General features: G+C 41.0%; 1 protein-coding gene across 6 annotated transcripts in view; it reads left to right on the top strand.

Moving 5' to 3' along the window:
• The window catches only part of Rbsn-5 (Rabenosyn-5), an 83358-nt gene that overhangs the window by 33595 nt on the left and 23231 nt on the right, over nucleotides 1–26532 (top strand). For 4 of the 6 annotated variants that reach the window (XM_067089122.1, XM_067089114.1, XM_067089097.1 and 1 more), the window contains exons 2-8: nucleotides 3620–3817; nucleotides 4096–4230; nucleotides 10806–10946; nucleotides 11277–11438; nucleotides 11927–12141; nucleotides 17772–17911; nucleotides 19606–19890. In XM_067089122.1, coding sequence (XP_066945223.1) covers nucleotides 3658–3817; nucleotides 4096–4230; nucleotides 10806–10946; nucleotides 11277–11438; nucleotides 11927–12141; nucleotides 17772–17911; nucleotides 19606–19890 — 1238 coding nt within the window. In that variant the 5' untranslated portion in view covers nucleotides 3620–3657. The remainder of the gene's footprint in view (nucleotides 1–3619; nucleotides 3818–4095; nucleotides 4231–10805; nucleotides 10947–11276; nucleotides 11439–11926; nucleotides 12142–17771; nucleotides 17912–19605; nucleotides 19891–26532) is intronic. The other 2 variants (XM_067089091.1, XM_067089109.1) reach the window with 1 other exon arrangement.

The following is a 26532-nucleotide window of genomic DNA, read 5'->3' as shown; positions in this document are numbered from 1 at the left end:
TGGGGTGTATCTTGTTGGCGTAGGGAAGGCTAGTCCAGCCAAATTTCAGTTTTCCCAAATATTTATGTAGGCTGCTCTCAGACAAAGGTTACCGAAGTGTCGACTCGTCACGAAGATCATCAATAAATGTCATTGCTAACGTCAGTAGCTTTTGCTAGCCTATAGTTAATTAGTTTTCTAGTAGAGCTTAAGACTCGTAGTCTGTGGTAAATGTTGATTAGCCTACTTGCCACACTTGCATGAGCTCGGTGTAAATACCGAGGTAAGAGGAAGGTTACGGTAGATTTTAGTATGATCTTTCATGTCAGGCCAAGCAAATTAAGGAGAGTTAAGAACATAACATAAAAACTCCAGTAATGAGTACTGGTATTGAGGTAAAATAATGACTTTTCCTCCTTGCAAAAATCCTCAGGAATGACAAAGTCATTCATACTTTTAATACTATGATACCATGAATCAGTTCGTCTATGCTAATTGCTTTTGATGTATGGGTAGAACTAAGCAAGAGCTGTGCACGGGGTATTAATTTGGAAATTGATTTTTCCTATAGTATTTTGGTTGCTTAGCCTATTAAGAATTTACTGTTATTTTCTGTCGGTCAACTGTAATTAACCTCAGAAGATGTATGTTGGCCATCCTGGAATGCTATTGCACATGCATAGGGGAGCTTTTGGTAAAAAGTGGAGTTTCCTTTACCGCAGGTTTCGGCCCACCCAACTAGGCAACACGGCTTGCTAGGTTAGGTTAGACTAGTTCCTTTTATAATAGGTTTCCTTGGCCAATCCCTTCTTAAACACATGACTCCCCAATGACTTACGAATGCATGGAACTGTTTTGTAACAACAACATGCCACTCTGGTCTTTCTCCCATCATTTCCAAAACCCTGCATTGACAAAGGATCCTCAACCATGTTGGTTAGATATGAGGTTAATAGTAATTGACCGACAATAAACAACACCACCTCCTTCATCAGAACACTAAAAGCGTAGGAAAAATCAATTTCCAAGGTAATAGTCCGTGTGGAGTTCTTACTCAGAAATACCCGTGTTTGTACTGTTTGGTGCAACTTGTGATCATCAGGACTTCACTAGCCCACACAGTTACACATCTGCTTTTTGCGTAATTTATCGTAAGCTGGAACATAATTTGTTTTTTTTAAACGTAACATCATTTATTTGTTCTCATGCGTTATGCCATGGCTTCATTATGATTGCATTTCATCTTTATATGCATTAGCCTTTAGTTAGGGTTGTGAATTCTTGTTACTGTTTCTTTGTCTGTGAAGCTTAATTACAATGTAGCCTAGCCTATCCAATGCCATAAAGTGAGTTCTTTAACATTTTAAAATAATTTCATTTTAAAATTGATGAAATATGGTTTCATGAGAGTTTTTGATATGATTCTGATGAAAATATTCATTTTTATTGCAAATGCTTGGTTTAATGAGTACAACCCTTGGTGCCTAACAAAGCTGGCAAATCCCAATGAGAAGCCATACTGCAGGGGTTAGGTTAAGTGAAATAAAACCCAGTTTTCTAAATGAGGTTAGGTTACTGTATGTCCCTTAAAGTTTTTTTTTTCTTTTTTATACTAATTTCTTGGGTAACCCAGCCGAAAACATGAACCATATGTTTTTCTGACTGGTTGTCTCAAGTTTTATGCCTTTATGATGATCATTGTTGATGCAAACCAGTCAGTTTTGGTCTCACCAATTAGCCTGTGGGGGACCCAAGTTGGGAAACGTGGGTTTTGGTTGTTAAAAAAATGAAATGGATTGCAATGCACCAGTCAGAAATGTGGGAAATATGAAAATTACAGCATATTTCGTGCAAAAATACTGTACATAGTTCATGCATATCAACAGTAACAATCACCAAAAATTATAAAGCATGAAACTGTAGCAAGAAAAGATAAAGGGATGCATCTTAATTTAACCTAACTTAACCTAGGGTGCAGGTTTATACCTGGCTGGAGGGTGAAGCCCTAACTGGCAAGGGGGCCACCCATTGTCAGCCCCTGAGAATTGCAGAATTGCACATAGCATATTCATTACCTGGAGCTTGGGAAGTATACCGCTAGAGTACTCACTTTCTCTTTTCCCAGTTCCAGTAATGGACTATTTCAGACAATATTTGTATATTGGGTGAGAGGCATTAATCAGTGGAAAGGAATACAGTACTTTACTTCCAGATTGATAGTCATGTACCAGGGTAAGTGGGCAGTCATCTGTGGTTGATGTTGCAGAAGGGGTTATCTCCCCCCAGCCTATATCAATTTTTGGCAGATTGCAGACTTAAGTTCCTCTCAGATTTTTGTGGTTAATAGATATAGCTCTGCAGATTTTCTCAAATTTGTATGCCAAGATAAGCTCCTCTCAGTCTTTGCCATTGAAGGGTACAGCTTTGCCCTCAACTATGTCTGCCATCTGAATGGCATGGAACTCTTGTAGGAGCTCTCCATGCTCAAGAGGAGCTTTCAGCAGTGATACCCACCCCACAACGTAAGGCTTCTGGAGTAGGATGCCTCTTTTATCTTTGATAGTCTCATGAGAGAGGCTTCAATCTGAGACTTTATCCTCAAGATTGTCTGTTTGAAGAAGACAAGCAAACTGTTTGATAGCTCATACCGAGTTGTTCGCTCGGAGGGGTGGAATGAGTTGTCGTTCTTTTTTCCTCCTGAAATTGTGGCAGGCACTCAGAACCTATAATTTTTTTACCCAAGGTTTAAGAACTTAACAATCCCATCACTCAGAGACTTTGTAGGCTAATATTGAGACGAGATGTTTTTGTCTGGTGAGAGCTGTGCAGTGTTACATGAACAGGCCTTGACATATTAGGCCTGGATGTCATTGACTGTCCATGTTGACTGGCAGGCCAAGGAAAGGGGTGCCTAAGAACACTCATTCCTTCTGGTGTTGTAAGGTAATAAAATAGGCATACCATGCTACTCATTGTGAAACCCCATGAAGACCAGAGAACTCTGCTGTTTTAGGTTCTACAGGTGCCTAGATACTTTGGGCAGGTGTCCGGAAAAGATAGATTACAGTATCTTTTCCATCTACGTGAGGGATGTCACTGACAAAGTCCCTAGTGATGTTATGTGGCTACCCCAGCCACCCCTACTTCATGAGCATCATTGCTGAATTCAGGATTTGCAAATCTACAATTCCCTGCATTTTGAACAGTTTAGCCTACCTTAATTTGAAGATGGGGCGTGCATTATCATTTTGTTTTTCTTTTTAATTACTATACTTTATCTGTTTAAAACTACTTACAGTAGGTATTACTGTGAGGCAGTTCTAAATGCAGTATCAGGGGCTATATATGTATATTTGTTAAAGTTTTTGAAAGGTTGACTGTCTTAGTGTTATACAATATATTTCCAGTGTAGGCTTGAGCTTTAAATTTGGATAAAACATTTAGAGATTATCTAGGAGTTGCATCCATCTTTATAAAATTCACATGACATCGGTTAAACAATGCAGTTTTTGTACTCAGTGTGAATAAATGACTTGCAGTCACTGAAGAGCTTCATTCATGCTGTATAATAGATTCACCTTTCTACTGTTTACATGTACTATTCTTGTTGACTCTTGAAGTTGATTTTCCTCTTTTTCAGGTAGGAAGTTATTCTTTAGTTCAAAGATTAGTGCTGTTATGAGCAATGCTGAGAAGACACCAACTGCTGAGGGTGAGGTCATGGAGGGTTTCTTGTGCCCTTTCTGCCTCCTCGATCTCACGTCCATCACCCAGCTCCAAGCTCATTTTGAGGAGCAGCATGCATCGGAAGACAAGGCTGTGTTGCAGTCACTTAAAGGTTATAGCCTATGGCAGTTATCTGTTTAGTGTAGAATACTCCCATATATCCTCTTGAATCTTGTAAACTATTGCAGTTGATAGTATGCTAGGCAATAAATATTTTTTAGCTTTTTTATTGAACTGTGGGATCATAGTTAGGTGTTTGTTTTATGAATACTGTATTCATCCTATACATTACAATTTAATGCTGTGATTTTTATGTTAGATGCTGTACTTACGTATGAAAAGTTTGTAAGAATAGTAGAAAATGTATTGTATATTCTTTTTACTCTCAAGGTTTCTTAAACAAGGCTAAGAAAAAGTTGCTAAACGAAGAAGAAGAGTTTAGACAAGGACGTAGTCAGGTGCCAAGTGACGATTACAGTGATTTTGAGCCAAATAATCCTTGGAATTGGGATCCACCTCCTTTAGGTAAATGGAAAGGTTTTGTATTTTTAACATTAAGTAGTACATTCCAGTGTTTTCCTACAAGGATACAAACCTTCACCTATTACATGGATATACCTTTGGTGAAAGTTGGTTCAGTTGGTAATAAGGTAATTAACTAGCAGCAAGAAAGGGCATGGTGACCCTCCTCCCAACTTGACTGCCAGCATCACTTTTCCTTCAGTGGCACTGCTGCACAAACACCTTTGCTGCTGCTGGACTTAGTCATGGCAGCTGTTGTTAGTTGTCAAAGTTGTTTTTCCTGTATCTGACCCTTTGTCAATGGTTTTATCTCTTATTATGGTAATGTGTTTGACTGTTGTATGAATGTTTGTACCTGATTCATCACCTGTTAGAAAATTCAATCAGTGTATATGTTCAGGGTGTGACAGGGTGTATGGGTATTTTAATGTCACCTAGGAACATCAACGCTCATTCAGTTTGTTATTTTTGCAAAGATCAGGCATGTATGCCATCCTAGAACTGCATAGTATGTCTCCCTTGATTGCTTGCCAAGTGGAAGAAGTAGGTATTGAAGAGAAAGTAGAGAATGGTGCTGCTGGCATCACCCATGGGCATCATACCTCCATTCTTCCTAGCCAGCCTTTTAACAGCGACAGTCCCGTGCTAACCCCTGCTTTCATGTCTAGGACAGTGCTTGCCTGTTCTCCCTTGCTCAGTCCAAAGAGGGTACTCTTGGGTGGGATGGTGACTGACCTTGATGCTCCCAGTAGAGGATGTTGAATGTTGTGATGTGTTTCTGGTGGTTCCATTGAAACTTCTTCCATTTCCACCTTCTCCAGCTTCCTTTGTGCCAACTACTGCAAGCCATCCCAGTTTTGCATGTGGAATTTTTAAGTTGCAGGCACTGATGCTGTTTATTACTTTAGAGGCCTCCTTGAAGTCCCCTCTAACCTTAACCTGTTGGGTTGTAATGTGTTTTCTCCCACAATACCTCAACCACATCATGAACTGGAGTTGTACCTTTTTATATCCTTTTTATCCTGATCAAAATCATGTTTCAAGAAAATTGTCAAATTCTCTTATTTTATTTTAAGGTGGTCTTCTTTTACTTCTTTATATTATCATTATTTTTATTATTATTATTTAAAATAAAATGTAAAAGATTATCGTTACAGTATTATTTCAAGTCAAGCTGCAACTGTAAAACTATAAAACTGAAATAAAAAAATTACAAATAAACTATAAGAGAAAATGAAGAAAAACAAATAAACAATGGATAAAAACAGATAAACTATAACGTGAGATTCATGTCAGCCTGCTCAGCCAAAACATTTGCACCATGGTTGAACTTCTGGAGTTTAAAGTCAGCCTCTTGATTAGGAAGCTAATTCCATAATTTGATGAAAGCAGGAATGAAACTCCTAGAAAATAGTGTTACAAAAAATCATGACTGTTAGTATTTAACTGAATTTTCTGTAACTATGTGGTGGGTGGCATATTTTGGGAAGATCTGAAAGCAAAGAATGATCACAATTATAAATATTTTACAATGCTGTTGCATGACCTTTTATGTTGTTAGAGTGAAAGTTGCTTTTAGCTACTCCTCTGCTTCCATCTTCAAGATTTCAGGATATATGTCAGCAGACTGGTTAATCTTAAAAAACCAAATTTTTGTATAAGTAACTTACCAAGTAATTACATAGCTATTAGTTTCATTTATTTGCATTAGCTTAAATTCAGATTTCACGGTAGCGACACCGATGTTCTGTGTAGGTGACCAGTCTCGCCCCCTAACGAGATAGTTAGGAATGTCTTACAGAGAACCCTCAGTCTGTTTATGCGATATCTGGTGTTAACATCATGTGTTGGTAGCAGCTTTTCTTTTTTTGCTGGTTATTTAACTGGACTTCGGTGTGTAAGCCAAAAGTCGAGTAGCTTCAGCCGAAAGCTTTCAGGATGAGTTTTTCCTTGTTTTGCTGTTACTAAATGGAGTCTGGTACCTGTATATCAATTTTTCACTTTTACAGTGAAAATTGCAGTTAACTGTTTAACTACTTTGCCGAGTGGCATGCTGTTATGTAAACATTGGTTCGTTGTCAAACCAATATTTACGTTCGCTACTGAACTGATTTTTTTCGATGCTACAGTAGTTAGTTTACAATCTTTGGTTTTACTCACCTGTATGATGAGTAGTGTAATAATGTAAAGTGTTGCCAAGTAATGTGATAAAGCAAACTTTGCATTTGCTACGATGAGTATTGTAATAATGTAAAGTGTTGCCAAGTAACGTGATAAAGTAAACTTTGCATTCGCTTCCATCTTTATTGAATGGTGTGATAAAATGTAAACATTGTGTTCGCTATAGGACTGATAATGAGATACTGTCTCCATCTCAAATGATGTTTGTTAGGAGTTGAGATTTGTTTGTATGATGGTACTCTGTGCACTTCAAGAATTAATTAAAGTCATCTTATTACACTTTCCTTTGGAGAGAACTGAAAAAGTGTAAGGGCAGAACATAGTAGGAGAGAATTTTGCTTATTTTGGTTGCGCTGGGTTATCATAAGAATTAATGTTCCTGACAGCTGAGGATCTTCTCCAAACTCCCAGGAGCACTCACCAGCTCCTGATTTCTTAGCGTACGAGCTACTAGCTCGCTTGACGCCCAGGTGCCTGGTGCCATTTACACCTGGGAGCTCCAAGTGAGATCCGAGCACCCGGTGGATCCAAGCGCCCGGCGGCTCCAAGCACCCAGCAGATCCAAGCGCCCGGCAGATCTGAGCTCCCAGCGGATCCAAGCACCCACTGGATCCGAGAAGCCCAGGGATCCAAGTATAGTCTGGCACCTACTCCCCATCCTTATTTCTCTCTTAATACTAGCCCTCTAATTTTTTTGTATTGTTCCTGCGTCTAGCTCCCTCGCTTCCTTCCCATGCCATTGCCAGTCTTATGTCTGGGTTAACAGAAGTTAGCCTGGGGATAGTGAAGTGTTGTGCAGTGGAGGAGGTGCCTACTCTTCCCTCGATGCTCCTAGACAGAAAGTCCTTGTCAAACTCCCCTAAACCTGGGGGGAGGCATACTAGAAGTCCAAGGGAGGTCGGGGGTTTACACATGGGTAGTTGCCCCTCAGTCAAGCCTGTTGCTGGTCCCAGGTGTCGACAAACAGCCGCTGGAAAGGAGTTTTACTGGATGTGTACAGTAGTGGAGGATGTGGTTTTCCGGCCCTATCGGATCTCCTAAACCCAGTCCCTGTCAGACTCCCCTGAACCTGGGAGGAGGCATACTGTCAGTCCATGGGGGTCAGAAGTGGTTTTTGCCCCTGTGTAGTTGCTCCTCAGTCGATCCTGCTTGTCCGCAGGTCTCATCGGATAGCCATTGGAAAGGCGTCCATAGGGATGTGCTTTCTTCCTCCTTTAGTGATACGGATCCCAATGTCAACAGTTACAGATCCCAATATGGACAAGAGGCATCAACAGTGTTGTTCCAGGATCCCAGTGTGGGCAGACATGGATCCCAGTGTAGACAAGGGGTATTGACGACGTTTTTCAGGCGTATCTTGGCCTTTGAAGAGGCCTATCTTCCAGCTGTGGAGCGCCAGTAATGGGTGCCAAACACTCTTTCAATCTGAGTGCCCAGCAGTGTCAGAGTGGATGGAGTCCAAGCGCCCAGTGTCCGAAGCATCCACTGAGATTAAAGCATACAGAGGGATCTGATGGCTCCAAGCATCCAGTGGGATCTATTGGATCCAAGTGGCTAGTGGGATCTGAAGGGTCCAAGTGTACAGTGGTATCTGATGGATCCAAGTGTCAAGTGGGATCTGATGGATCCAAGTGTCCAGTTTGATCTGATGGATCCAAGTATCCAATGGGATCTGATGGATTCAAGTGTCCAGTGGGATCTGATGGATCCAAGTGTCCAGTCGGATTCGATGGGTCCAAGTGCCCAATGGTACCTGAGGGATCCAAGTATACAGTGGGATCCAAGGAATCCAAGCCTGTAGTGGGATCCAAGGGATCCGTGCTCCAACCTGCTGTGTCTGGGGCCAGTTCCTCTTTGGTTCAGCGCCTGAATTTTAAGAACACGCTGTTGTCCTGTCTTGTGCACCAGTTCCCATTGAGCAGGGACCAAGTCTACCTGCGGACAAGACTTCTGGGTCAGAGTTGTTGAGTTGCTGAAGGAAGCTCCCTCTTTGGGCTATTTCCTAGTCATCCAAGCATCTGTCGAACCTAGACTTTCCTGTCAAGAGTGTTGGAAGTCCTAATTTTCTGGACTGACATCAGGAGCACTGGCCAGAGTCCTCCTGTTGACTTTCAGCATCTCTCTGATTATCGAGCTTTTCCGTCTGCCAAGAATCTCTGTTTTCAGACGGCCCGACAGTTTTACCCTCTTTTCCTCCTTCATGCCCAGGACATTAGTAGTGAGCCTGCTCTAGCTCTGGTGCCCAAGAGATGTTGGCCAGATTGGACAGACCTAAATGCGTCCTCGGATTTTACTTCAGTTCCAAGGTTTCGAGCGAAGACTGAACACCGTAAGCTTCTTGGCTCCTCACTCTGCTGAAGAGCTACATGTTGACAGTTGCTGCTATCAGCTTTCTGTCAACAGTTAAAGCTGTCTTCTTCTCACAGTCTTCTTGTAGTTTCGTTCTTGGTTGAACAACCTTTCCTGTAAGGCGCCACTTCCTAGTGCCTGGCGCATTTGTTGATCACCCAACACCTGAACTAGAGCACTCGTCATTATATCTCTAGTATTCATCGGCCATCTCCATTTGCCTGGCGTAAGATCACAGGGCCCAGGTTCTTACGGTTATGGAATTTGTTCCGACATGATATACAAACCGTCGGTCCTTTACATTAGGAATTACTTTCAGCATAGGCTGGAAACGGCCGTTAAACTCTTGAGCAAGGTGGTTAGGCAGTAACTACCGCCAGGTAGGCGGGAATACCTGCTTGCACGGATGTAAACATTCCAGTTTGCTTTTGGCCGTCATGCGTTGCAGACGTGGTTTCGGATCTCTCCGCCTAACTGTCGTTAGGCTCTTATTATCCCGGTGGAATCTTAATGTATTTTTCTGTGTATATTACGTGTGTGATACAAACCCACGATTTGTGATAACCTTGCATAGCCATTATTCCCCTGCACTGTGTCTTGGATTTGATGGCCAAGGGCGTATTTAAAGGAGGGTAACCGAGTGGTAATGCTTCTCTTCCAGTAGCCCTTTATTTAGATACTGAAGGTGTTCCCCTGTACGTTTGGAGATATTAGATTGGGACGTAATATCTTTGCTCCCCTACGTTGATCGGGACGTAAGAGTTTGCTTCCCTTCTTGGGCTCCCGCCCTCCCTGTACAAGGGCATGACTACTACCTTCCTACATGTGCTGAGTGTTGTTTTCGCCACCAGCGTTTAGAGAGTTGTGGGGTGGGTGGGAGGTTGCGGGCGTCATCTGTAAGTTACGCTTCCACGGCACCCATGGTGGCCTCCCCTCCATCCTTTTCTCTCCCCGTAGGTTCTTCCTTCTCTCGTTCGGTAGAGATCTCTCTCCTTCGCCCTCTTCGCGGGCGGCGGGCAGTCAGGCGACCTCTTCTTGGGTACCTCCTGTCGCTGCGTAGGGCAGTTCCCCTCGTAGTGAGAGGAGTTTCCCTCTCTAATCATCTTTGCTTATTCTTTCAGGTTGACAGTGAGCATCGCAGACACAGCAGTAGTTGGCTGGATATCTCAGGGGATATCTCACGTGAAGGAGTCCCGACGTTCATTTAGTGTTGCTTCGGGATTGACCACGATACCTGGCTGGATGACATAGTTCCACGTTGGCAGAGAGAACCATAGAGTGGGCCAACTTCCTATGTGATGGATTGTAATCGGCTGAGCGCCAGCCAGAAGCTCTCACTGGCTCTGAGGAGGAATTTAGAGAGCTCTGCCCAGCTGGATGGTATGGTATTGTGTAAAAAGCCAGTAGTCCCAGGCCATCCATAACCCAGGGAGTTAGGACAAGAGCTCATCTCATTCTCTAATTAGAACATCTTGCCCTTTATCATAATGTACTTTATCTTCTGAGACACACTCAGATTTACAAGAAGCATTTTCCCTCCCAGTGAAAGCTAAAGATGTCAGAACAGCCTCTACCTCATCAGCTTTCAAACACTATATATCTCTTACTTCCATTTGACAATCAGCCTACTGGGAGTATGATCGTTCTTGGTTTCTCATTTTGAGGGAGTTTAAACAGTGTTTTAAAAGTTTGTCAGTGTGGGATTCAGTTGTGTAATTACTTGGTAAGTCACTTATATAAAAATGACCTTTTTATAATAAAATAAAGTTTTATATATACTTACCAAGTAATTACATGATTGGAGCCCTCCTTCCTCCCCTCTGATGGACATAAGCATAAACAGACTGAAGATTCTCTGCTAACTCATTCCTAACTATATCGTTATGGGGCGAGACTAGTCACCTACACAGGACATCGGTGTCGCTACCGTGAAATTTGAATTTAAGCTACTGCGAATAAATGAAACTAATAGCTATGTAATTTCTTGGTAAGTATATATAAAACTATTTTGCTATAAAAATGTCATTTTTGTCTTTTTTTTTTTTTAGGACCAGCAAGATCACATACAGCTACGTTTAAGAAGATTAGAAGTGCAAGACTAGATTGTTTTGTAGCAGAGACAAATAAACTCATAATTAGACTTAATAAACTCTTGACAGATCTTCCCAGTGATCCTGTGAAAAGGAAAGGTAAGTAAATTTCTTGGTAAGGTTTTACAGATTGCTTTGCTTGCCAGAAGTTATATTACTCTACAGAACCACACCTCAGTGACTTTGAGGAATATTATCTAACTTTTCATTTCATTTGTGTGAGTTGTCATTGGTATGAGCAGTGTTGCTAAATAATGAGCTAACTATATACAGTGAGTCAAAATCCTTATGCATAATTTTTCTTGAGAACTGGCCTTCAGAATCTTCACATTACCAAGCCGTCTTACCTCTTGGAACATTGCTTCTTGCCTTGACCTGAATTTATTCTTTTATAAAGGTTTTTAATTTGGTGTATGCTATACTTCCCAGCACATGAGAAGAACATTGTGATGTGGGCAGATGATAAAGATGTTCCTCTCTGCCCATTTTGCGCTAGGTCCTTCAACATTGCTCGACGACGTCATCACTGCCGATTGTGTGGAGGGATCATGTGTGATGAATGCTCCAAGTTTATAACTTTTGACTATGCAAGTAAGTTCTTTAGTAGGTTTACCACTACTAGGCATGAAACTTTGAATGACCCCTGTATTTATATACTATAGTAATATTGAGCCACACACTTCATTATACTGTATTTGATGTTCAGTCTCTGTGCATGTGGTTTTGAGTAAGCACTGGCATTTAATCCAAAGGGAATTTTATATAATAAATGGAAGCCACTCTGCCTAGGAATAAAATCATGAAAGAGTAACTTTAAGATTAGCAGCTGTCGTTGATATTACTCTGTGACCATTTAGAAAGTTTAGAGGTATTGCATCAGTTGTGTTGTTTAATGTATTAATGGTAGCATCGTTATTATTGTTTCATTCTTAATAAGAATTCATAAGTTCAGGCTATGTGAGTGGCAAAATCACTTAAATGTGGTGGATATCATGTAATAAATGTAAATGTTACAAGATAAACATTGGTTTTATTCATGATTCTTTGTAATTTTTCCTTTTCTTTCATTATTTTTCAAGAAAAACTTGTAAGTCCAGTTCATGCAAGTGGTAATAGCCAGTTGACAGTTTCAAACACTGGAGTAGGAACTGGTAGTTCTGGTATGACATCCTTAATAGCAGGGTTTTCTGGCCTTCGGCGTTCTGGGTCCCAAGGATCTCTCAACTCTTTACGTTCTGTTGTTGATTCAATGACAAATGAGCAGCATTTTCGGATCTGCAGTCACTGTATGACGGTAAGAAGTTTGTGTCTATTCAGCTAGTCAGCTAACAGTTCTTAGAATGAAAAGTGTTTGAATTTTAAGTTTCATTATAAGTAACTCACCAAGTAATTACATAGCTAATGTATCAACCCCGCTCAGCAACTTTTTTAATTTTGTGGTAGTGCTTCTTTTGTTTATTATGTAGGTGACACCCTGCCCACTACTAGGGAAAGAAGGAACAACCAGCAGCCGTATTCAGGTTGTTTCTACCGGGTGTGATGTCAACATCTCCCTATTTGCACCAACTTTGTGGGATTTTTTCAGTTATTTCAATTTGGTGAAGTGCAGTTGTTTTGTCCTGCTTGCGCTCAGGCTGTAGCCAGTTTATTGTGATAATTTGGATTAGTTTTCAACAGATTGTTTAGAATTATGTCGGATTCCAGTAGTTCAAATATACACTATTGCAGAGAGGTAGGCTGCAAGGCTAGGCTAACTAAAGTATGCTATTATTCTCATACAATCTGTACTAAATGTAAGGGTCAAGATTGTAGTATTGATAAAACCTGTAATGAATGTTCAGTTTGGGATAATAAATAGTGGAAGGTTCATAAGTCTCATCTAGACAAGTTAGAGAGAGACAGAAAGAGGAAAGGGGCCTCTAGAGCCAAAAAATGCTCGCTTAGTTTAGAGACTACACCAAAACCAAGTTTAGAGGTCTCTTTCTCCGGTCTCTTCGGATGAAGAGGATGCAGACTAAGACGCTTCTCCACCCACGGCTTACACATCTCTTCTTCGTTTCCTCACGAGCCATCCCGCCTTCTTTACTCCAGCTACTCCTTCTCCTGCCTCTGCTTTCCTTATGACAAGTGTTCCGAGTGAACACACACTTGTCTTCCCAAGATGGCACTTTCATCTTCCTCTAGGAAAACCTTGAAGGAGATTGATGACTGGCTCTCATTGAAGAGAGAGCAAGGCAAAGCAACATTTGCCCAGCCCCCCTCTCGTCTGATCAAGAGGAAATATCAGCTGTATGTAACTGGGGAAGCTCCCTCCCTAGGGGTTGCTGCCTTTCCCCAGGGGACTTCTCCAGACTTATTGACTCGTCTTGTCGGTCAGCCTTTACCTCGGCAAAATTCTTCTTCTCATCGTCAGAGCTTGATCATTTAGTCAAAAACCTCTTCAAGGTTTTTGAAGTAATACTTAGTTTTTTGGACTGGACGGTGGGAGCTCTTGCTAAGAAGGTTGAGAATTTCAGGGATTAGTTGATCTCTTCTCTGCAGACCTGTTTGGTGTCCTTTCTGCGCCAATAAAGCCAAAAGAGACAGCTTTTTGAAATTTTGAAACTCGCATCTCTCTTCACCTTTGGAGTTCTTAAGAAGAGAGAACTTTTGTGCTCCTTCACCACAAAAGGAGTCGTGTCTTCTCAGAGATCCGCCTTACTGTTTTAGCTGCTGGACTTGGCGCATCTGTTTCCACAGTTGATGGATGAGCAGATCACATCGCATCTGCAGAAGTCCACACAGGATCTGCTGGCACAGTCGTCTTAACGCCCCAAGAGTTCTTCGTCTGCATCCTTCATCCCAAAGTTCATCTCTGCGGTTTAACAGCATCCCTTTCAGGGGAATAGACCAAAATCTCAAGCAAGACCTCGTGCTAATCTGCGTTTTCAACCCAGGCCCTCCAAGAAGAACTCCTCTAAACTTCCGCCCAAGAAGTGAGCTGGAAGTCCTTTGTGCCCCATTAGGAGCCTGACTTCTCTTGTTCTGGGAGAAGTGGGATCTCAGGGGAGCAGAACCATGGATCGTCATAGTATTAAAGGAGGGCTACTGCATCCTGTTTTTGGAGAACCCTCCTTTAGTATCCTCTCCCATCGCCTTGACAGCCTACTCAAAAGGCTCAGAGAGACATTCGGCCCTTACAAAGGAAGTATCCTCTCCTTATGAAGAGGGCCATTGAGGAAGTGGAAGATGTTTACCCTCAGGGCATCTACAATTGTCTGTTTGCAGTTCCCAAAGCGTCAGGAGGCTGGAGACCTGTCCTGGACGTAGGCGGCCTCAGTCGCTTCGTAATAATAACAATGTTCAGCGTGGAGACGAGCCAGTCAGTCATGGATTCCATTCACCCTGGCGATTGGATGATCACGCTGGATATGCAAGATGCATATCTTCATACTGTATTCCTGTTCATCCAATTCCCAGGAAGTACCTAAGGCTCATCTTCCAAGGAAAAGCCTACCAGTTTCAATTCCTCTGTTGCGGCCTCTCCACGGCACCTCAAGTTTCCTCTGTTGAGGCCTCTCCACGGCACCTCAAGTATTCTCTCAAGTCCTCTCCCCTCTCGCCAAATGGCTCCATCTAATCGGGATAAACATCAGCCTTTACCTGGATGACTGGCTTTTTTGATGACCCTCGAAGGAAAAGTGCAAGAAGGACACTCAGACAACTCGACGGCTTTCTCAAGATCTAGGAATTCTTCTAAATCTCCAGAAACCCCAGTTGATTCCGACACAGGAGATTCTTTATTTGGGGATGATTCTCAACTCTCAGACTTTTCAGGCTTTTCCGTCCCCCAAGAGAATCACAAACTGCCTACAGACAATTTACAAGTTCCTCTCCCTTTCGTTGTGTTCGGCCCATCAATGGATGAGCCTTCTAGGGACTCTGTCATCCATTGAGACCTTCGTCACGTTGGGCAGACTACGCACAAGAGTTCTTCAATTCTTTCTCAGAGCCAACTGGGACAGGAAGACTCAGCTGGACTCGGTTGCCTTTCCCATCACTCGGGAGATAAAGTCGGATCTTCAGTGGTGGCTCCCCGAAGGAAGATTTTTGCAGGGGAGATCCATTCTCCCTCCGAGCCCCAATCTAGACTTCTACTTGGATGCCTCAGATCTGGGTTGGGGAGCTCTTCTAGAGGATCAAGAGGTCTCTGGGACAAGGTCCCCAGAGGAGACTTCCTTTCATATCAGTGTGAAAGAGCTGAAGGCCATTCATCTAGGCCTACTACATTTCTCTTTGTTGTTCAGCAACAAGACAGTGGTTGTTCATACTGACAACACCATGGCGCTGTCGTGTATCAAGAAACAGGGCATTCATTCCTTCTCCCTCTGCCAGACTGCAAGGGACCTTCTTTGGGCACACCAGAATCAAGTGACGCTGGTCACTCGCTTCATCCAGGGGAAATTAAACATCCTGGCGGACTAGCTGAGCCGTCACAAGCAGGTCCTTCCTACCAAATGGACCCTGGACCACAGGATTTATGTCGACCTTCGGAGATTGTGGGGCAAGCCTTCCATAGACTTGTTTGCCACCTCAAGAAACAATCATCTTCCTCTCTTCTGCTCTGCAGCCCGGATCCCCTGGCTTGGGCGACAGACGCCGTGCTTCTAAATTGGTTGGGTCGGGACCTCTATGCTTTCCCTCCCTTCAGCTTGGTCAGGGAAGCACTCAAAAAATTTGTCTCTCACTACAACGTCTCAGTGGCACTTGTGGCACTGTTCCAGCCCACGAAGGAATGGTTCCTGGACCTTCTTCATCTTTTGGTAGAATTCCTGAGGCTGCTTTCCCAAAAACCGTGGCTACTCAGACAGCCACACTTCAGGAGGTATCGCCAAGGGTTATCCACTCTCGCTGTGACAGGCTCCAGACTGTCAGGAAACTCATCAGAGCGAAAGGTTTTCAAGATCAGCTGTGGAAGCTGTTGCGAAGTGCAGACGTCAGTCTACAGTACCTGCAACGTCCACCAGTCGAATTGGACAGTGTTCCGCCGATGGTGCCTCAGACATCACATCTCGTCTTCTTAGTCATCCGTAGCTCAGGTTGTGGATTTTCTCGTGTACCTGAAGACTTCTAAGAGTCTCTCCTCGTCCACCATTAAAGAATACCAAGTGATGCTTTCCTCGATTTTCAAGCATAGAGGTTTGGATCTTTCATCTAATCAAGATCTTAATGATCTCCTTAAGTCTTTTGATATGTCCAAGCAGAAGAAGTCTAATTTAGAGTCTTGGAACTTGGATGCAGTCCTTAAGTGGCTTTTGGGCCTTTCTTTCGATCCCCCTCTCTCAAGAATCTTTTGTGGAAGACCCTCCTTCTAGTAGCCCTGGCTACAGCTAAACACGTAAGTGAGTTACATGTGATCGGCAAGAGGATTGGCTTCTCCCAAGGAGATGCAGTTTGCTCTTTCACTTGGGCTTCTTGGCTAAGAATGAGGATCCTTCTAACCCTTGGCCTCGCTCTTTCCATATCAAGAACTTTATGGATATTACTTAACAAGTAATTACTGAATCAGAGCCCTCCCTCCTCCCCTCTGTTTCTGTTGTTCATGGACTTTGTGACAATAAATAGAATGATGCCGCTGGCCTCTGTCACTCCCTCACTCCCATTGCAGTGGGCGGGGCCTGTCACCCCCCGCTTTGCAACCGACGTGCTGCTACGAATTTTTAATTTAGGATGCCGTGCGAGCATAATCATTAGCCAAGTAATTACTTGGTAAGTATATATAAAACTTAATTTTATAATAAAAGTGTAATTTTTCCATAAAATATCCTTGTAAAATAGGGGCGTGTTGTATGCAAGGGCGTGTCTTCTACGACGACAAATACGGTACTGCCTCCAAAATACTATCACCAGCAATCTGTTTTTTCATGCATCCATACTAACAAAAATTTGTCTATTTCATCTATTATGGGAGGTCTTTGTTTTGTCAAACTCGTAACCCCTTAGCAACCTGATACTTTTTGTCTCTTTGTGCTTTAAAAATGTACTTATGGTGGATCTCAGTAGCTTAAATTGAGAAGCTAAATCAGTCACAGGAATGCCTCTTTCATACTTTTCAATAATCTCTTTTTTTAAGTTCAGTTGTGGTTCTTACCGTTTCCCTTTTCTGCTAGTCTGCAATGGCTTTCTTTAGACCCACTTTTTATCAGAATACAGTACAAAAAGCCATAAAAACTAAGGAAATAGATCAAAACACTGAAGCACAGCTGAGTGGGGCTTAAACGATTCCTGGGAACAACGCCAACTAGTGCCGACTGGCTGAAACACAAAACACTGTTTACAAATACCAAGTGGTTTATCGGGTCGGATTCCGGTTTTTGTTCGAGCTCCAAAGCAAAATTTACTAGAAATTTTGCGTCTAAATCCAATTATGTCGACTTCTGGTATGGTTGAGGACCAGGATTCTATTTATATATGAAACTTAATTTTATTATGAAAATATAATTTTAGTATGGCTGTATAGATTCTGCTTAGTCTTTCCAGTCATTATTATTTACTTCTTGGAATTAATCAAACAAGAATGTATTCAAGTTATTTCACCTTCACATCAGTCTAGCTTTTGATAAGGCTTATGAGTTTTTAATTAAAGTGTTAATTTTATAGTTAGCCACTACACTATATGAATGTGGTCATAAAAGCAAAAAAGGTCACAAGGAACCATTATAGTATGATGGTGTTCTTTAATACACATTTGCCATCATCTGATTATTATTGATAAAGATTTAACTAGATCACAGAATTTCCATTCATGTAATTCAGTGTAAAATGCACAGTTTTTCTGTGCAGACTGTTTGGTCAAATTATGTAGGTTACAGTACACACATATAGTTTTTGTTTTGAATGCTTTTAGAAGAAATTTGTAATTTACATTTACATGTATTTATTCAGAGACTTGAGGCCCGAGATAGCCAGATGGAGAAGAGGACTTTCAAGCCTACATTGTCAGATTATTATGACAAACTCATGGAATACAGATCACGGATAGAAAGGTTGCTGCCACAATATATTAGTATGGCAGAGTCTTTAAGGTATGATTATTTATAATTGTTGTTGAATGGGTGTAACATTCCATGCTATTTTACTAGAAAAGAAATAATGGGGTTATATGGTAAACAGAAATTATTACAATTTGTAAGATTGCCCAAAATGCACTGGCAACCATTTCAAAGTTTTTTTAGGACATCTGTAAAGTGTAAATGAATACTCTCCCACCTGGTAACTCTTCAAGGCACTGAATTTTTTATTGCTCCTATTACTGTTGTATAATGATATTTTCCAAATATTTTACATAATTCTGCATGTCTCAAGTATGACATATTCGTATGAAGTGATATGACACTATGAAGTGATGCGATACTAAAAAGGAGCAATATACTGTATTAAAATATTATCTATTAAAGTATTATTTTACTGAATTGATGCAAAAATTCTCAGAACAACTACCAGCTTTTCCTCCAAGCTTTCAGCACCAGTTGGACATAAAAATATACATACTGAACTTGTTAGCATAGCCATAATAAGTAGGCAGTCAAAATAAATATTCTGTTACATATTTTGTTTGCTTTTATATTACAGTATATGTTTCTTGGCTTTTATATTACAGTATATGTTTCTTTAAATCACTGACCATATTAATTTTGAGGTTAAAGGTAAAAGATAATCCAAAGGCAAAATAAGTGTACATGGAACTATATAGATATAAAACCACAGTAGCTAATCCATATTTTACTGTGAATGTGAGTTATATTGCTTTGGGAAGTGGTTTTTAAATAATATTAACATCAGCCTTAGCTACCCAAAAGAACCAGGGGAAAGGTTTTATTACTCTGTGGACTGGATGGCATAGATTTCAAGGGCATCTCAACATTATCAGCAGCTGCCTCTTCCTGTATGCTTGCTATCCCCTGACTTACTGAAGGTTGTAAGAATACTGATTACTTTCTTCTAGGTCACAAAGAATTTTGTCAAAGTTGTGTACAGTGATTTCCACTGAATTTTGCTGAACAGCTTGGCATATAGAAGAGATGAGGCCTCAATACAGGTTCCAAACTTGAGACTGCATTCCACTAAGGGGTCCAGCCTCTGCATATTCTTGAAAGGCTAGCCCATTATCAAAGTTATTTCATCAATTTTGCTATGGTCATTGTGAGAATATTTAGAGATCCATCACTGTTTGAGTCATCATTTCTGACATCATCATCATGTCTTTTTGGCTCTTTTTTATTTAAAAGCTTATTGGCACATTGATAAATAGAAATTCTGAAAGTGACCCCTGCTATTAAAATATTGGTGGAAAGAAATTCTGCAAATAACAATAAAGCTCATTTCTTAGAGTACAGCTTGCAATTGATTAGACAAAATAGGAGACATCATGTCTTATCCACTTGATGTGCCTTGTAGCCCCTGATAGTTTGGTTTATTAAATGTGTGTGATCAACAATCACCGATGAAATTTCAGTGTAAGGCAGTATTTTTCCATTGTTGGAAAGTACCGTACATGCATTGGTGTTTTAATTTGATAAGGTTTTATGTATTGTACTTTATAATTGATTAGTGTAAATATTCATTCTCATTCGTCAATAAGGTTATTCATTCCATTACAGTAGTAATGTGATTATTGACGACTTTTAGATATGGTGCCAGTTATTGTGTACCAGAAACAGTGATCAAGACATCTTGTTTACTTGGTTGCAAATTTTAATTTATTGTCCCTCATTTTCAGGTGTGGTGAAACAACTTATAATTTACGCAATGCAGAGGAATTGCGGGTAAAGATTCTCAAAGCTGGAGATAATTTGAACTCCATGGCTCAGCGTATCAGGGTTCTGGGCAATGATGAAGATGCTACTGATGCTGCTGCCTCCAGCACCCTTTCCTCAGGTCCTCGTCAGGAGTTGTTACAGAGAAGGATACACTCCACATCTACATCATTTTTAAAGGAAAACATCTTGAGTCTTTCTAAATTGCCAACTAGTCAGGAATTAAAAGATATGCAAGAAAGGCGAAAGTAAGTTAGTTTTAAACTTTTACATGAGGATCCTTAGATTATTGAATTGTGATATGTGCTTTTAATGGTTTCTTTGTGACTAATGATTGAGCTACAGTATATACTATTTATATTCACTGTAGAAATGTCTTATTTTACAAATGTTGCACTGCCCAGAAATGTGTTTTTAGCTGAGAATACAGTAACTCACCGAAATAATGGATTAAAGCGTCCGAGCTTACCCCACTATAAAGGAAACTCCGATGTTTCATTGTATATATATATGAATGTGTGTTTTTGCCATAAAGTACAGGTATATATATACCCTGTGCCCCTTAAACTACTGTAAAATGCTTGTAACTGCCTATTGTAACAGTTCACTGCCTAATTTGATAGTTCAAACAAAAATATACTGTACCATAAATTATCATACTAAAACAATTTAAAATCATTTCAAACAAAAATACACCCCAAACCATCCGAAAACACCCAAGTCATCGTATATTAGCAACTAATTAAGTTACCCCTTTATACATAGGCATACTTGTTTTCTCTCATAGTACCGTTTCGTTTCCTTTTTTTGCGACAAAGTGTATAATATTTATATGAACTTAGGGCTTCAGTGCTTCTCAACCCTAGTTCACAACAAGACTGTGGTAGTCCATTCAGACAATACCACAGCCCCAACATACATATGGAAGCGTGGCGGCACTCACTTATTTTCTCTCTGCCTGACAGCTATAGACCTTCTACTGTGGACAGATCAAAATCAAGTGAGCCTAGCCACTTGATTTATTTAGGGCAAACTAAATATTCTGGCAGACGAACTGAGCCTTCGTAAGCAGGTCCTTCCCACTGAGTGGACCTTGGCTCCCATGGTCTATTGGAATCTGCAAAACTATGGGGCAGGCTGACATTGGACCTGTTTGCCACCTCAAGGAACCATCGCCTTCCTCTCTTTTGTTCTCCGGTCCCAGACCCTCTAGCATGGGCAACAGATGCCATCCTGCAAGATTGGTCCTACTTGGACCTCTACGCCTTTCTGCCCTTCAACACGGCCAGAGAAGTGCTGAAAAAGTCTTGGACTCGTTGCAACATTACGATGACCCTCATAGCCCTGTTCTGGCCCATGAAAGAATGGTTCCAGGACCTGCTACGGTTATGGATGGACTTCCCAAGACTCTTTCCTCAAAGAACCATATCTACTCGGACAACCTCACTTTAAGAGATGCCAAAGGATTGTCCACTCTTGCCCTGACAGGCTTCAGACTGTCTGGAAGCTTGTCAGAGCATAAGGGTTTTCAAGACTAGCTGCAGAGGCTATTGCAAGATGCAGGTGTCGATTTCCTAGCCGCATCTTTCAGGCTAAGTGGGCAGTTTTCCAAAGCTGGTGTCTCAGACTCAACATCCCTTCTTCTGAGACGTCTGTGACCCAAATTCTGGATTTCCCTCTTCATCCGAGGAGATCTAGGAATCTCTCATCCTCCACCATTAATGGGTATCAAGCTGTGTTTATCTCAGTGTTTAAACACAAGAAGCTGTGTTTATCTCAGTGTTTAAACACAAGGGTCCTGAGTCTTGCGTCAATCCCTGATCTTAATGACCTCCTCAAATCCTTTGATACATCTAAGCAAGAAAGGAAGATCCGGTCTCCTGGAACCTGGATGTAGTGTTGAATTGGCTTACAGGTCCCTCTTTTGAACTCCTTAGTTCCTCTTCTCAGAGAAACCTTACTTGGAAGACTCTCTTCGTTGGGGCCTTGGCTGCTGCTAACATATTAGTGAGTCCCAAGCCATCAATAAAGGGTAGATTTTTTCACAAGGAGACAAAGTTTGCTACTTTACCCTTGGATTTTTAGCCAAGAACAAGGACCTTCCAAGTCATGGCCCCGTTCTTTCTCCATTAAGACCTTAACAGATACCTTGGCTCTGGAGAAGAGGAGAGAGTTCTTTGTCCTGCTAGGGCTTTAAGTTATTACCTGAGCAGGACCAAGAAGATCAGAGGACCATCCAGTAACCTCTGGTGCTCTGTCAAGAACCCATCGGGCACTCTGACTAAGAACGCATTGTCCTTTGTCAAAGACTTAATTTCTGAGGCATACTCTCAGATTCAGGAGGGCATTTGGCCTACTTTTAAAGTGAAAGCTCATGACGTCAGGACTGTATCTACCTTATTAGCTTTCAGGCACAAAATGTCCCTCACTTCCATTCTGCAGTCGGCCTACTGGAAGTGCGAACCAATCTGTGTGTCTCACAATTTGAAAGAAGTTGAAACTGTTTGAAAATTGAGAACCTTGGGGCCATTTTCAGTGGCTGGCATGGTATTGGGGGAGGAAGCATAGGAATTTTCTTTTTTTCCTACTATCTCTTCACCTTGAAGTAGGGTGTCGAACTTTTCGGGAGCCAGGGGGTACAGTTTACCTGGAGTACCCATTATAAAAAGACGACAAGGAGCAAATATGGTTGTGGGTGCTGTATTATATAGCTTTCATAATGATTAATACATGCATGAAATATAAATAATCAGCAAATAATGCTCACTAAGTGCATTTTAGCTAAGCCTGGATAGTTCTGAGTAGTAGATGTAGATTATAATTAGCCTGGTTTAACAAATGCATCATCCACACCCACAGCTGACTATCAGTTGTTTGATGCAGCTCTGAACCTTTGTGTACTACTACAAACCAAAAATGATTTTACTGGAGGTACTCGTCCCCAGATGTGCACATGGTTTTTTCTTTACAACTGCTTTAGCTTGCCAAAACAGCCATTGAAACAGTTAGAGTACAAGAAGCCATCCTTCCCTACAGGAATTCTCGCTGGAGTATACTTGGAAATTCTTCTCTCTGTTATTGACTCTTCTGCTCTATTCGAACACCAACATATTCTAGGCAGTGTATCATAATTAAAGTTAGAGATTTGTATATTGAACATGCACTTCATCTGTATTTTTACATGCTTTTATGCAACTTAACTTCTGCTTCTGTCTGTCTATGTGTTTGGGTCAAAACTTGTAACTCAATTTTCGACCTTTTTGCTTCGTCCAGTGGACTTGAAATTTTGCATGGTTACTTAATCCTGGTAACAATACAACTTTACATGATCAGTAGGTCAGCAGTGACCTCTAGTGACCCTACAGTGGCCTCTCCCAGTATCTCAGGATTTGTATGAAACGTTTTGGATTTTTTATACCTTCTTTAACTTAGTACAATAAGTTAATAACTATATGGATTTTTCAAACCTCCTTTGGCTCAACAGGATATGTTCAATTTTGTTAGCTACAATCATAAATGGTTTACAGTTTCTGTCAACACTAAAAAGTATAAAATAAAAAGATATAACAAAATTTAGTTAAACATTCTTTTGTTAAAATGCACTAAAAAGTAAAAAATAATTTTTCGAGAGACGCCAGGATTTTCTTACAATCAATCATGTCTACAAAAATAAAAGCATGGGCGCCAAACATGGAAGGAAATGCTACAATAAATAAAAAATATATTTCTTTTCTTGCAGCATTTCCTTCCTTGTTTGGCGCCACACTTCTATTTTTGTAGACATGATTAACTGTAAGAAAATCCTGGTGTCTTAAAAAATAATTTTTGGTTCTTAGTGCATTTTCATAAAAGCGTGTGTAAAAAATTTTTATGTCCTTTTTCATTTTACAGCAAGTTTTGCTTTAGGGTGCGCCGACCGCCGAATTTCAAGGAATTATCGAATTTTAGTTATTAACAGTTTTTAACCGTTTTATGTCTAAATAAACATAATCCTGAAGCATGATGCTAAAAAAATTTTTTATTGGTTTATTGACAATTTTGTTCATCACTTTTATGGCACTGTGAACCACAAATAGTAAAAAAAAAAAAACTAGTGAAAATATCTTTATGACTCTGTCTGGTTAGGTGGAAGGGGTTATACAGTACACTGTTTTGGACTGTTTTATGTGTAAATAAACATATCTTGAAGATATATTGCTAAAAAAAATGTTTAGATTGGTTCATGGACAATTTTGTTCATCGCTTGTATGGCACTGTGAATGACAAATTGTAAAAACTTGTAAAAATGTATGTATGACTGTAAGTCTGGTTAGGTGGAAGGAGCTATACACTGTTTTGGACTGTTTAATGAGTAAATAATTGAAGATATATTGCTAAAAAAAAATGTTTAGTTTGCTTCATGGACAATTTTGTTCATCACTTGTATGGCACTGTGAATGACAAAATGTAAAAACTTGTAAAAATGTCTGTATGACTGAATCTGGACAAATTGTTTTGGAAAAAAAAATAATTGAAGAATATTGCTAAAAAAATGTTTAGATTGGTTCATGGACAATTTTGTTCATTTTGTATTCAAAAAAAAGTATGTAAAAGTGTCAACAAAATTTATTAAAAATAATTGTCACTCACTGAAATATCCCATTCTCTCCAGAGTTAGCGTCATAGAGAAAGTAGGTTATAATGATATAGGGATAACTCGCTCAAGATCTGATTGTCTCAGAATTCTCTTGAAAGTCCAAAAATTTTTTTGTTTTGCTGTTTTCTGAAAACTTATATTGCAATACACTCCCTGAATACCTGAATTCACCCCTAATGCCACTAGCCCAAGCAACTCTCAATTACCAATCCCACTATTGAGAATTTTAGCAGCCAGCGTTACCAACACTGCAGGTAAAATCTTGTCACTTGAGCTACCATAACAAACGGTTAGCAACGCTGACACAGGTGTGTGCCAACACACCCACTTTCATCAATTGCCTTTTGTTCGTGCTGCTGGAAGGTTGTTTCCTTCTGCAGTGCAAGGTTTTAATCCTATTGCCCAACTGCTCTTTGTATTTTGGACTTCTGGTGAAGACCTAGATTGTATTTAACGGTTTTTCTCCTGGATTTTGTGGATATCTTCGACATGGAACATCTTTTGGATTGGGACTTGCTGGTTCCCGGTCTCGTTGGTCATCATGGACTCTTTCACCTTCTACTACTGCACCATCGGCTTCGACATCAACCTCGACTGCCCCTACGACTGTGGTTGCTGGCGTTCATCACTTCTTCTTCCTGCAAGAGACGGATGAGTACCTTGAGACATGATAGACATTCTGTCAGGTATGTAGGAAGGTTAAGTGTGATGTGCAGACTCATTGTGATGAATGTTCTGATTGGAGAGCACAAGAGATGGAGGATTACATTCGTCATCGCAAGTCTTTGGCTAATAAAGGTGGCAAATGTCAGCCAGATTCTTTTTTGCCTCAAGTATCTCAGGCTTCTGCTACAGATCATTTGATGGATTTGGCAAGTTCAGAGGTAGTCAAACAGATAGAGGATAGGATTGCAAGTAGTATGGAAAATTTCTCAGATAGGGATAGTAGTAGTGTTAGGATGTCTAATCCTTCTTCCTTTTCAGCTCCCCTGCCTGTTCCAGAACCAGCACCTAACAGGTGCTGAGGGTAATGGTAGAACCGCAAGCCTCTGAGTGGGTAGGTTTTGTCAACCCCCTCGGCATGAAGTAGGCACTGAAGGGACCCCCAACCCCCTTGTAGTATTGATACATTTAATGTTGATAATGTTAGTCAGGATCAAGATCTAGGTGTGATAAAGGAGGATAGGTCTGGGTTAGGTAGTGAGGAGAAGATATTAAGGGTACAGAATCGTTCTCCTGGACAGGTTCCGGTTTCGGGTTCGAGTGGTTTTTGTGCTCTGGCAAAGTTTCGCTTTCATCACTTCTTTTTGGTCTGGCTCAAAGTCTCAAGTCAGTGTTTCAGTTCTGGTGGTGCAGAATCCTTCTGCTCTAGCTCCTAACTCACTTCTGACTGTTTCTGAATCTTCTACTGTAGTTTCCCCCTTCTCTGTGTTTTCTACTCCTCCATCTAGTAAGGCAGATTCTGGTGTGTCCTTTCAGCTTCTAAAAAGTAGTTTGCGGGACTTGCATTTGGGTCTTTCAAACAGGTACAGACCTTTGGTGAGAGGTTGGATTTTTGAATGGTTTCTTCAACATTAGAGAGTATGTGACACAGGATTATTGAAGGGGGCCGGATTCGGTGTACTTTCTGTCCCTTCATTTCTAAGGTTTCTTCTGGGTTATCTGTCGCTTCATCTCCTGCTCCAACATTCTCTGTTGCTCGTTTTTCAGTCTCCTCTTCGGCCTGTTCTTCTGCTCCGGTCTTTCCTGCGGCTTCTGCATCTTCCGTTTACTTTCCTTCTTCGACTTTTGGCTTTCCTCTTCTCAGGTAACTTTTTTTTTTATTCGTCTGCTATTCCTCTGTCTCCCGCCTTTCCTTCCTCAGTACAGTCTTCTCCGGTAGGAGGAGCCTCTGGACAGGTGAAAATGCAGTTTCAGCAGAATTTGGCCTCAGGCATTTCATGTTCCATCCCTTCGGGTATGCTCAATCCCTTGCTTCCGCTTCAAGCGGCTGTTCCAGTAGCATCAGGTATTCACAGGGTTTGCCTGTCGCTTCCAGTTCAGGTTTGTGCTCCGCGGTTTTGGCAGGGCTTGCGGTACCTTCTTCGAGCGGTCCACGGCTTTCATCACCTGCATTTTCCACAGCGGAAATTCCGAGGGTAGCTTCTACCTCTTTCATTCTCCCTCCTTCTTCTTCATCTTCTTCCGTCCCTCCACAAGCAGTTTTGTTTGCTTATCCTCCTCCAGGGTTTAGCAGTGTGGATTTGGCTACTCT

The sequence above is a fragment of the Macrobrachium rosenbergii genome, chromosome 4 (assembly GCF_040412425.1).
Source record: "Macrobrachium rosenbergii isolate ZJJX-2024 chromosome 4, ASM4041242v1, whole genome shotgun sequence".
NCBI classification, from domain to species: Eukaryota; Metazoa; Arthropoda; class Malacostraca; order Decapoda; family Palaemonidae; genus Macrobrachium; species Macrobrachium rosenbergii.
Note: the sequence above shows the minus strand (reverse complement) of the source record. Positions and strands in the feature narration are given on the sequence as shown.